At 44.1% G+C, this 12379-nt stretch overlaps 1 protein-coding gene across 6 annotated transcripts; it reads right to left on the bottom strand.

The window, feature by feature from the left end:
• Positions 1 to 440: 440 nt before the first annotated feature.
• Lsm6 (LSM6 homolog, U6 small nuclear RNA and mRNA degradation associated) lies at positions 441 to 11461 on the bottom strand. 6 transcript variants are annotated; one of them, XM_052166749.1, is made up of 6 exons: positions 11363 to 11458; positions 10352 to 10453; positions 6457 to 6543; positions 5330 to 5434; positions 2351 to 2464; positions 441 to 730 (listed from the first exon to the last, which is right to left on the bottom strand). In XM_052166749.1, exons 4-6 carry the CDS (start codon positions 5421 to 5423, stop codon positions 696 to 698), a joined length of 243 nt encoding a protein of 80 aa, XP_052022709.1. In that variant the 5' UTR covers positions 5424 to 5434; positions 6457 to 6543; positions 10352 to 10453; positions 11363 to 11458; the 3' UTR covers positions 441 to 695. The 6 variants fall into 6 exon arrangements, with proteins under 6 accessions (XP_052022709.1, XP_052022711.1, XP_052022707.1 ...); XM_052166751.1 differs by lacking the exon at positions 6457 to 6543 and adding an exon at positions 5987 to 6055; XM_052166747.1 differs by lacking the exon at positions 6457 to 6543 and having other exon boundaries at positions 11363 to 11457.
• Positions 11462 to 12379: the final 918 nt, after the last annotated feature.

The raw sequence follows: 12379 nt of genomic DNA, 5'->3' as shown, positions 1-12379 counted from the left end.
TGGAAACTGAGTCTAGGCACTCTGGGCCTGCACCACCCCAACCACAGCCAGTTACCCAGGACCAGCTGAGCCAATACTCCCGACAGGGAGTCAGTTAGCATAAGGAGTCTAACTGCACAGGATTCCCAGCAACTGTCTAACCCGAGGTGGCCGACCCTTGCAATTCTTGAATCTATAGAGTTGCACTCCTTTGTGGAGATATCACCACTAGGTGACTAAATCAACAGCTGAATTTCTGAACTCTTGTCCCTTTATAGGCCAAGGCTGAAACCACGTGACTTCCTAGAAGGTTTTCATCTACCTGCTTTAAATGGTGTGGATGGTGAGCATAGAAAGAGACAAGGGCGAGGTCACAATGCTTGATCACAGGTTCAGGGATGCACCACTTAGTCAGCCGAATAAGTAATCAACCAATGGAATGACACTGCTGGAACCTTAGGTAGGATAATCCTCGAGAACAAACTGTTTTAATGTAGCATTCTGTACAGGCAGAAATAATAAAGAACGAGACACAAATGTGACAAACTTAAGGTTCAATTTGTAATATAATACCTCTATCTTACTCCAATGTCAATAAAAAAAACAAGACAAAACAAGCCCCCACCAACCACCAGGAAAACAGGCTAAGTTCATAAGAGAACCAAAACAACTTCATCTTTCCATCTCTGAAGAGCAGTGTCTCCCTCCCGGTGTCTTCACATCCGCCTCTTCTGCGTACTTATGTATAGCACTGGAAAGACAAGAGAGTGAGCAGTCAGGAGTGGTACGGTATCAGTTTCACAGGCGTGTGGGTTCTGACCCACACCGCGCACACTTTAAAGGACTATTTGTACCATACAATGAAGGTCACTATAAAATGAGCTTCGAGTCTAAAATGGTCTTTGATAATTTACAAGATTATAACTAGTCTCATCCATGCATGAGACTTGTTAATGACTTTACAAATTATGACCGGAAATCAGAAAAATGAAAGTGCCTAAAATTTAAGATGATTTGTGAACAGCTATGTCACAATTAAGCTTTGAGAAAAGCGAATCATCTAAACCTTTCAGGCTAGGTCTCAGACCGAGCAGCGCGCGTGTCTGGAGAGACGACTCATCACTTAAGAGCACTTGCAGATGGTTCAGAGCCAAGAATGCTGGGTCCCCAGCACCTACAAAGCAGTGCACAACCAACTGTAAGTCTAGGCCCAGGGGGCCCATGGCCTTGTGTGGCCTCAACTACCAGGCACGCATGTGATGGACTTACATACATGCAGACCAACAAACACTCATGCACATGAAAAGAAATGTAAAAGAGAGCAAGAGCATTATTTTCATTTATCTCCCCAGTACTAACTATAGTCGCTATCTACCCTGATAATTCCCAGAGGAGGAGAAAAGTGAGAAGACATTTTTAAGATAGCAAAGTCCTTATTGTGACATCAGTATAAACCTTTGGTGTCCCCCAACATGTATTTTCGCCAGTCATTCTGAGCACAGGGGAATGTGTGCTGCACCGGGCCACTGGTCAGGCTGTCACTTAGGGTGTACCCTCTCCCATCCCACACATCTTCAGATACTGACAAGCTTGTTCAAAGTGAACAGTGGATGTCTCCTCAAAGAGCCCAGCACAGACTTCAATCAAGTGAACCAGGATCCTCTGTAAGACCCAACTCCAAGTAGTGGGAATAATGACAACCGCTGCTGAGTACAGCAGTAAAGTGTAGGGAACCATCAGAATATGAGAAAAGCCACCGCCAGGGAGACTAGACAGGCTGCGTGGATGTGGACGTAGGAGTATCTCCTGCTGTGGGCGACTACCAGCTGCTTTGAGGGGAGACAAGATCATAACATTTCCAAGGTAAAGGAGGAGGGCAAGTAAGAGTAACATGAAATAGAAGAAATCCTACTGAACTGCAAGCAAGAGATGCATACAAAAGTCAGGATATTTAATCCCTAACGAGACCTGACTTTCAAGGCTGTGAGAACTTCAGAGCTGTGCTTTCGGTCCCACCTCTGACACACCGAGAGGCGCGAAGCCCCACAAAGTCTCCTGACTCTTGAACAGAGAAAGGACAAAGGACAGGCTAAGTGCCCAGGGGCGTGCGTGTGGCACTGAGCAGCTTCCACTGCACAGGGTCCTGCTCAGTGTACCAATATCTTCAGCTCTTCATCAACGGAGAACGAGAATTTCTAGTTCCAAAATTCCATGGAAAATTCTCTTTCCACTCACAAACAGATGTGGTTTATATTAAAGACCTAAACTACAAGCACAACAAACAGAAGTAAAAGAGAACTTTAGCATTATTGGAAGCCACTGCACGCGGGAATGGCCTATCCTGAGCCCCACACTGCGGGGAAGCACTCACCATTGTTTCCTCGGATGAACGCGTCTCCGTACTTATTCTTCAGCTGTCCGTTCACATACTCCTCTGTCTGCTCCAGTGCTATGTTCATATAGCCATCCAGGCAGGCCAGCACCCCTGGAGACAAGTACGACAGAATGCAGCATTACAGGCTACAGCTTACAACTGACAATCACTCTACTCATTAGCCTTCACACACATAATATAAAAATTCACACTCTAAACAAAACTCAATAGACTTAAATACAAAAGGCGCCTTTACTTGGTGCCAATGTGAATGAGGGCTGGACGGGCAGAGCATGAGAGGAGTGAGGCATCCACTACTCTGAGACAGGCAGCCAACTGTCACTCCCTCCTGGGATGTGTGATCACCACAGCAACTTTGAAAGCCTTCACAAAAGTACTAGCAGTAGAGTATTCCAACCAAGATGCCCTTCTTTGGGAGCTAGGGCCAGACATGGCAACTATGCAGGGACAAATGAGCCTCCATCGAGGTGACATTTGTTACTTTAGCCACTCGGTGAAATACAGAGCTGGCAGATTTATCTCAGTCTTTCACAACAGCTACAGCAGCAGATGAATGGACTCGGGGTGAAGAGGAAGTCTCCACAATCTGTTAAGATAATAGACAGCAGGTGCTCCCGAAAGACCATCCCAAAGCTGTGACTCTCAGCAAGGAGCAGCTGGAGAACAGAGAGCGACATATTGCACTACAACACTGCATTCTGTTTTGTCAGAGTTGGACTATTTTTAAAATCAAAACTAATAGAGAAAAACAGCTACAGACGTTCCAGGGAGCTTTGAAGGAAAACAGTCCGGGTGAATCGCTATTTGTGTTAAGACGGTATACATTTCTAAAATCTGACCAGAAGACTTTTTTCAAAAGATGAAATTAGTAAGCTTCTAAGCAAAACTGATATTTTTAAGAAAGAAGAAAAACGCACTAGAGATTCAGTTCAATTAACTAAGTCAATAGTCCCATTTAAGATCCTAACTTCATTAATATGCTCCTCGATCGCCGCTTCTGCCCCCATTATCCTCCAGACAGAGGTTTCTTTTCAAAACTCTGTGTGTGTGATCTGAGCACAAGACATTAACCGGACAGAATTCTATGAGAAGTGGTAAACTTTCAAAGAATCAGACTGGACTATCAACTATCAAGAACAATAACTTCCTAGCCAAAGAGAGCTTAAGACAGCGTCACAGTTTGCTCCTTCTCTACTAAGCTACAGTGAAAGCACGTTCAGAGACGGGTAGGAGGCTTCCATAGTACGATATGGAATTAGACAGTGGGGTAATTCAAAATGTAACATCACTATTACTCACTGTTAGTGAGTTGGGACTAGGGGGGAACAAGGCAGAAAGAGAAAGGGCTTGAAGACAGCTGGGTGCCATAGGAACACCCTGACTCAAAAGGAAGCAACCAAACACACAACACATCGGCCATTTATGTCAAAACACTAAGACTAAAACAAGTGATTTCCCCCTCTGTTTTTAAAGATTTCATTACTTTTGATGATGTCTATGTGTAGGCACATGCACATGGATGTAGGCATCCTCAGAGGCCAGAGGTGCTGGAGCTGGAGTTACAGGAGGCTGGGGCTGCCCAGTGAGAGCACGAGGACCAGGACTCAGGTCCGCCCCGAGAGCATGCTGCACTCCTAACTACAGTCATCTCTCCAGCCCCTCCGTCCTTCCAGCAGTGCTGGGATAGACCCTCCGACTCGAGCTACAATTCCTTGTGCTGAAACTTAGTGGGTTACTAAATCTTTATTTTCGTTTCATATGTGTGTTTTGGTGTTTTGGTTGCAAGTGCATTGTCTTGTGCCTCCAGAGGTTAGAAGGGGCATCTGATTCCTTGGATCTAGAGTTAGAGACGGTTGTGAGATGCCTCGTGGGTGCTGGAAACTGGGTCTGGGTCCTCTGCAAGAGCAGTAGTGCTCTCATCTGCTGGGCCAGTGCTCCAGACCCTCCAGGAATTCCTTAACAAAGGTTTCCAGTCACGCTTCAGTGAGTCCTAACTCCTCACTTTCTAGTAAGAATAACAGCAAAATCTCAGAGTTTATGGAGAACAAAGTGACGATGTATTAAAGTACTTAGCACACATGTAAATGTGTGGGCAAAGGAAAAGCCTTAAAGAAACTTAGAAAAGAAACCAAGAAACAGCCACACAAGTCTGCTGAATTAGTCATCTCACTGTGAAACAGCCTAAGCAGTTCAGCACATCTCAATTTGAGAAGAGTAGGAATTTCATTATTTTAAACAGAATCTTATATCATTTCCCAGAACTACTTTTGAGTTGCTGAGACTCAAGTTGCCCAGGCTCTGAGATGCAGCGCCAACCCTACGACACACATGTCCATCTCCGGTGGCCTCTGCCTTGTCTTCAGTATTCTTCATTTCCTTTTCAGGTTGGTTGCTTTTGTTTTGAGATAGGTTTTATGTAGCCCAGGCTTGCCACAAAATCAGATGTAGCTGAAACTATCCTCAAACTGACTCTTTCTGTCTCTTCCCCAGTGCTGGGAACACAAGACAGCACTCAGAGCTCCTTAAAAGGGTTCTCTACCGGAACAGAAAAGCATCCGTGGCTACTCCATTCCACGACTGGGAGGGTCACGCTGTGAAATGATTCTGGCTAAATCAAAGCTTGCCAACTGTGAACTCTTCCGCAGAATCAAATGGTGCTGAACCTGGGTGTTCTCTGGTCCAGCTCTGCACTAGCGATTATCAGGGAACTTAGGCAGACTTGATCTCAGGACAGACAGGAGACAGAAAAACATTGCAAGGCAGAAGCACACCACTGGCACACATCTTACTATAAAAGAAATTTCCTCAGAGGCAGAAGATAAAGAAAACAACAAAAACAAACAAACAAAGGGCTGTCAATGAACAATGTTTCTAGTCTATTGAGCACATTTAAGAGGTCAGTCACATTTTCTTATTTTAGTTATACCAATTATGATCAAACATGAAAAATACTACCTCGATAATCCACGCCAGAATTTAATTTCACCACAACTGGCCGCCCGATGATCTGCTTTAAGAAGTCACTAGGGGTTTGCTTCCGCAGACTCATTTTTAACAATCCTGATCAGAAACAGGAAAGAGCAATAAATGTACAGACTAGTTAATTAGTCACCAAAAAAGCAAAACAAAACCTTTGGGCCTTTAACATATCTACAGGGAATCAAGCATGAAAGGACTTTGCATGATGTACACACAACAGTGATCTGTTTCACACCCATCACCCCACACAGCCCTAGCAGCCCAGGGTTGCAGAGCAGTTATTCCTAACCACTTGTCCTAATGTGTTACACATGACACCCTTACAGTGACAACTCTTATGTAACTGCCATGTATCATGCATGAGACTTAAAAGTTGGTATAGATGTATTACTCTAAAGACTCACCCCTCCCTCAATTCTACATTTTTTTGTTTCTATAAAAGTACACGGTCTTCCATTTCACTCCCAGTCTATCCATCACCCCTCAGTGCCGTGAAGATGCTCTTCAGGTCACGCATGCGTGTTAGCCACTCGATGAAGCTGGAAGCCATGTGGCAGATTTTTCATCAGTTTAACAGAAGTGGAAACGTGTACACTGTGCAGGGCAATTTAAAGATGTATGCCAGAGTTTTACCTTAGCGACTTAGAATCCAGAGGTTAAACACTGTGTTACGAGGCATGAAGAAATCAAAGGGACAATAACCTAAGGAAAACAATTCTCTTTACCCCAGAAGCCAACTTCTCAGGCTATATTGGGCCATCCACAGCCACTACCCTCAAAGCTTCAAAGATTAAAAAGAAATTCATCAACTGATTATTTGCTCAGCAAATTTCAATGTTTCCACTGAACCGCCAGTTCAAGTCTTAGCTCTACAATCTTAACTAATAGCTAAAATTACAACTGCTGTTATCCAAGACTCTGGCCACACAACAATTTTATTTATGTTGTTTTGAGTTTAAAGAGAAAATGGTAAACACTGTAATAATTCAGTACTTTTTCATGAGTTTAGTAAAAACAAATCTTCCCGTTCCGCTATAAGCCACACACTTGTATCATACACACATGCTGTTCCACAGCTAAACACTGCTAGAGACACTATTAACCTCGAAGGTCCAGAATCCTCTCTTGAGTCTTGGGGTCACTTCCAACCAGAGGTTAAACCCCCAAACTCCAGTTCCTTCATGTACAATCTGAAATACGAAAAGCATCCATTTTGCATTAAAAATCAACCCCCAAACAAAACCCAGTATGAGTGGAGAGCTGGCTTGGTAAAGGGCTTCCTGTTAAGCATGAGGACCTGAGCTCAGAGCCACAGGACGACTGCAGGTGCACGGGTAGGTGCAGGGGCCACGCCTGGTGCTCAGGGCAGACAGGAGGCTCCAGGGGGCAGGCTAACCAGCCTCACCTGCCAACACATCGAGCTCCAGGTTCACTGAGAGGTCACAAAAGAAGTTCAGTGGAGCCCATTAAAGTCAACCCCTACCCTCCAGATAGAATGTGAACACCCCCCTCACCCCCACACAGACACACACCCTCACATTCTAACTATAATCCATGTTCTTGAAAACAAAGTTCATGGTAAATGCCGGAATTTTTTTCAACTTAAGACTTCATGTGTACTGGGAAAAAAGGAAAGCACTTATTTAAAGATAAGTCCCTGTAGTATCCTATTCCATAGAGAAAAATCAATGTAAGCAGATGCAGATTTAACTCAGAGTGTTGTTCACATACAAACAGGGTTAAAGATGAATGTAAACACATTGCTGTTTTAAACTATATGTCATATCATATGTACACACATACTGACTACATGTGATTAATTGTACATTTCTCTACATTAAAAAGTCTGCAATTGAATCAGAGGAATCGCTCTTGCAGAGGACCCAGGTTTGGTTCCCAGAACTTGTATTAGGTGACACACAACTGTTTGTAACTTCAGTTCCTGGGATCTCTGAATGTAGGGATTATTAACTTTACCTCTAGCTATACCATTTACACTTAGGATGAAAAAACGGGTGAAAAAAGTAAATCTAAGCTTGACAGTACTCCCTGCTTTAAAACTCCTAACTTTCTGTTCTTTTTCTCTGTTAAGCATCGTCTTTATTTCAGTTGGCATCCACCTCTTCCCAGGGCAATTCGTACTTCACGGAGCACTCACTACGCCTCAGGTGCAGGCTGGGGACAGAGCAGGGAAGATGTGGTTTGGGTCCTTGGCGCTTCCTCTCCAGAGGGATAAAAGTAGTGGTGCATTACAAACGCTGTATGCACTTGGGTAGAATTATATACAGAGGTCTGCCAGGAGAAGACAGCCCAGACATGGCACATCAGAGGATTTCTGAATCCGTTAGCCATGTCTGACAGAGGCCACCAGCTGCAAAGAGAAGCCTTAGCAGCGGTGCCAAGTCTCTGGGTTTGACAGTACACTCTACCCTGCAGGAGACAGACAGCGGCAGGAGTGAGGGCCACCTTCGTGCTTGGCTGAGAGAGCACGCTCTCTGGGTTAGCCTCCCCAGGGTCACGGATCCAACATCAGGAGGCTCTAGTCAGTGGGTCTGGAGCAGGACCAGACACCGTGCGCATGATCCTAGATCTTTATGAGCTGGCTGGCTGGATACCATGGTAGGAGGGCACAGGAAAATCCTACGCAAGTCTGCTTGGTTTTGCTTCCTATTTAGGTGGCAGAGGACACAGGAATAGCGCTGGACTCCTGCTTCCCCAGGTGTCCACTATCTACACTTTATAAAAACATAGTCTCAGAAGACTTCAGACCACCTGAGGGAATGAGCTGAAAGCAAGCCCCTCATTTGTTCTCTAGAGGACTTTCTGCTAGGTGGTTTGGAAAGGATGCTTTTGAAGTTATATGGAACAAGTATGGTTGCCTCAAACTCAATTTTTTCATCACCCAGGAAGCCAGACCCTTTGCATTAGTCTTCATTAGGCTTCCCTGGTACACCCTGTTACTTAATGACTTGCCCATAAATCCATTTTGTACAAGTAAATTGGTCTTGACACCACAATTTTTTCCATCACTTGGCTCAAGTAATTTTAAGTTTTCATCTTTTAAATTGGATAAGGCAGAAGGAATAGTTCTGACAATTTCTGAAGCAAGAGATAAGACTCTTGAACCATAAACACAAGAAAAAGACTGCCTTCTGCCAGGGTCACCTTGATAAAAGTTCTTCCTTCAAAATCAGATACACTCCCGTCTACAACTGCAGCGGCACCCTCTCCTGCTTCCTATGCAGGCTTGGTTAAGTGACCTATTTTCATAAGTGGATAGTCATGGCACTCTGTCCTGTCAGAAGCCACCAAGAGGTCTAGTATGAGAATATCTGCTCTACAGCAACTTTTTTTTATAGTTAAACAATGAGGTAAGGGGGTGGGGTAGGTGTAGTATGTATGTCAAACTGTATTCACCCAGTGATATTTTAGCCATTTTAGAACCATCCCCAAAGAGATTTTAAACTTCAATGGGACAAGAAAAACCTGACTTCTCTAGTAGTCCCCGCACCTGAACAGACTGTGTGGAAAAGGCACTCAAAAGGTGGTGTCAAAAAGTCCAATTCCTTCCTCACCCATCTACAAATGACAGGCATATCTACTAAAGTATCATGTATGTACTTCAACAATTATGAATCTGCAAGTCCTTTATTAACAACTACTAAATAATACAAGAAAGGAAAACAGAAGCACTTGGTGTTTAGACACCCAAGCCTAGGAAGATGCCTCTTCAAATGTAGCTTTCTGAAGCTTACTCAGGTAGTTTTTGTTTTTTACTGCATTCTTCTCATTTGTTTTATGTAGTGGGGCAGGGGTAAAAGCATCTGCTACAGCAGGCATGTGATGTCAGAGGTCACCTTTGGGAGTCGGTGAGTCCAGGAACTAAACTCAGGTTTCCAGGTTTGGCCCTAAGTAGCCTGATAATCAGGTCACTAAGGTTAACTCCTCAAAGCAAGCTATTCTCAACCAGAGGTGAGTTTGTGCCCCTCCCTAGGGACACTTGAAAATGTCTGCAGACGCTCTGCATTGAGTGGTAACTAGGATCCAGTTTACAGAGGCCAGGGATGCCGCTCAATACTCTACAGAATACTCTACAGTGTAGAGCAGAGTTCTCAAGCTTCCTAATGTGCAACCCTTTAATACAGTCCTTCGTGCTGTGGTGACCCTCCAACCTGAAAATTATTCTCATTGCTACTTCATAGCTGTAATTTTGCTACTGTTATGATTTGTAATGTAAATACCCGATAATCGGGTTGGGCGGTGCTGCTGTAGAGGACAGTACTCTACAACAATGGAGTGTGGGGTTCAGTAGTGAGCTGACAGAAACCTTGCCGGGAAGCCTAACCACCACCTCATTGCCTCTTCCTCAAACAATTTTCTGGCTTAAACAACACAGGACTTTAGAAAAATCAAGACTTCGAATGAGAACCACATGATGAGTATATAAACCAGTCACCTCAGGATCGGGTTTGTATTTGTGGACTCGGCCAACCTCGGCTCACCTGGTAAAATGAAGTGGTAATTACATGTCCAATGGGTCTCTCTGCTACAGAGACACAGACTTCTCCCTTGCTGTCACTTCCTAAACAATCTTCCACTGCAAGCATTTACACTAAATGGCACGTTGTGAGTAATCTAGCCAGGCCGTGAAGGGCACAGGTTCTGCGCAAACACAGATGAGACCTGAACATCCATGCATCTTTTGGTAGTGGGATTAACTGTAATACTTATCACAAGTATATTACCACAACAAGAGGAGGCTAGAAGCAGTCATCAAAATCTTGAAGGGGTTGACATTCCAAAACAATGAATTTCTAGTGCTGGACACAAAAATGTGACTTATTTAAGTCACATTTTATTCTATTTTCCAGTCCCTCAATCCAAAAGGAGCAAACAAGCCAGGGAGTTAAAAACAAAACTTTCTTTAAAGAAATTCTATTGTCTAATAGGCCACCCTTCAGTGGGAGAAGAGCTGAGGCAGTAGTTAAGGGTACTCACTTGGGAGGCAAGAAACCTGAGTTCTAATCTCCTCTGCTACTTAATTAGCTGTGCAGCTTGGGTAACTCATCACAGCTTCACCTGTCCCGGCCCCAGGCTCATCTGCAAAATAAGGGAGTTAGGCTAGATGGTTCCTGGCTGTCTCTTCCTCTTCCAGCATTTGATTAATGTGTGCAGTAACACACACACACGCACACACACACACAGTGACACATGCGCGCACAACTGAGCCACATCCTACAACGTCAAGCTCCCAATAGTAATTCCAAAGAGGCTGTGCTTTGCTATTTTAGAAACACAGTAGGCACTTTCACGGTTTTGAAGAGCCAGCGTCATACACGAACCAGAGAAATTACTAACATTTTAAAAAGAACCAACTTCGCAATATGCAAGAACCATCTATGCTCATAATTGAAGAAAATCTGAGAAATAAAAGTTAAGGCATCACGGTATCGGACGGGTTGCGAAAATGAAGCAAAAACTCACACCCAAAGGTGTCTGGGAAACAGCTGAATAATTTATGAGATCCACACAATAAAACAAGGGGCCCAAACAAGATCAATGAATTTTAAAAATCACAACTTGTCCCATTTTAATTTAAGTATAAAATTAAATACTGGTAACTGGTTAAAAAAAAAATTGGTGGTCTTAGCTGAAACAGAAACAGGCCCGCACAAGCGAAAGGGAGTTGGCGAGCTGAGGCGGTCAGCAAGGACCATTTCCTCGGCTCGTCCGTATTTACGACTTCCCGTCGCGCAGGGTTCGCGGGTGGAGTCTCGCGCCAAGGTAACCTGGGCGCTCACCCCAATCGGCGCGAAGCGCGCGCAAGACGGGAGCGCGCCCAGCACCGCGAGGCCGCGTGGTCCGGACGAGCAAGCGTCTCCTGGGGCGCAGGCCCGGCCGCCGCTCGAGCCGCTCCCCGCCAGCCCGGGCCATCCGCGGCCTAGGCCATCCGCTCCCACCCGGAACGCCTACCCGCGCCCACCTGTCCGTCCCGGGCCGCGGGCTCACCTTGCCGCGGGATCCAGAACCTTCACAGGCCGGGCCTCCGCGGACGCGCGCGCCGAAAACCGAAACCGCCCCCGGCAGCGCGCTTTCCCGTCTTACCCAATCAGCGTCCTCCTTGCCTATGGCAACCCACGGGAATCAAAAATGGTCAGAACGCGCTAGCGAGCTGGCTTCCAAAAAAGAAAAAAAAAACAAAAAAAACAAAAAACGGGCTTGTTTAATGGCACCTTCGGCACCTAGGGCTTGAAGTAAAGATCCAATATTCTGATGTTCTCTCTCTTTTACCAGAAAATCGAATACGAAAGCAAAAAAAAAAAAAAACAAAAACAAAAACAAAAAACAAACAAAAAACAAAAGCTAGAAGTGATCTTTTGAGGTTTTTTTGTTTTGTTTTGTTTTGTTTTTTACAGTAAAGAACCTTAAAATATTAGGAAATAGAAACGTACAGTTAAAACAACGGCTGTTGAGTATCCCGAAATAGCCTTAAATAATTTAAAGCAAATAAAAATTAAAAGCCCCAAACCCTCAAACTGACTTCTGCATATAAATTAAATGTATGAAGAGATTGTTTCCATGGAAATGTTGAAACAAAAAATAATTCAAAGCAACTTTGAGTTATAACGGCATCAATTATAAGAAGACATTACAAATTAGTTTAATTGGAAATTGCATGCAGATACTATTTAAGTGATATATGGGAATTTGGTTTGGAATACTGCATGAATTCTTAATGCATGCTTTTTACTTATTGAAGGAAAAGATCACAGGAAGACTTGATTTCTTCTACACTCATGTTCTCCTTATAGTTTAACTTATATTTTACACTTATATTTTAAATTTTAATTCTGTTTCTAGTGTTTAACAGTCAACAAAGTTATAATACCTTCAAACAACAGCCACACACTGTGTTAGGTGTTACAAGATCCAAGATGCAGAATTGTTTTCTGAGACATAAAGTGGGTTTCTTCTCTTCTAAATGCCTTTGATTGGCATCCCAGACAGAGAACAACCAGGTGGGAT

Source organism: Apodemus sylvaticus, chromosome 21, assembly GCF_947179515.1.
Source record: "Apodemus sylvaticus chromosome 21, mApoSyl1.1, whole genome shotgun sequence".
In the NCBI taxonomy this organism is placed as follows: Eukaryota; Metazoa; Chordata; class Mammalia; order Rodentia; family Muridae; genus Apodemus; species Apodemus sylvaticus.
Note: the sequence above shows the minus strand (reverse complement) of the source record. Positions and strands in the feature narration are given on the sequence as shown.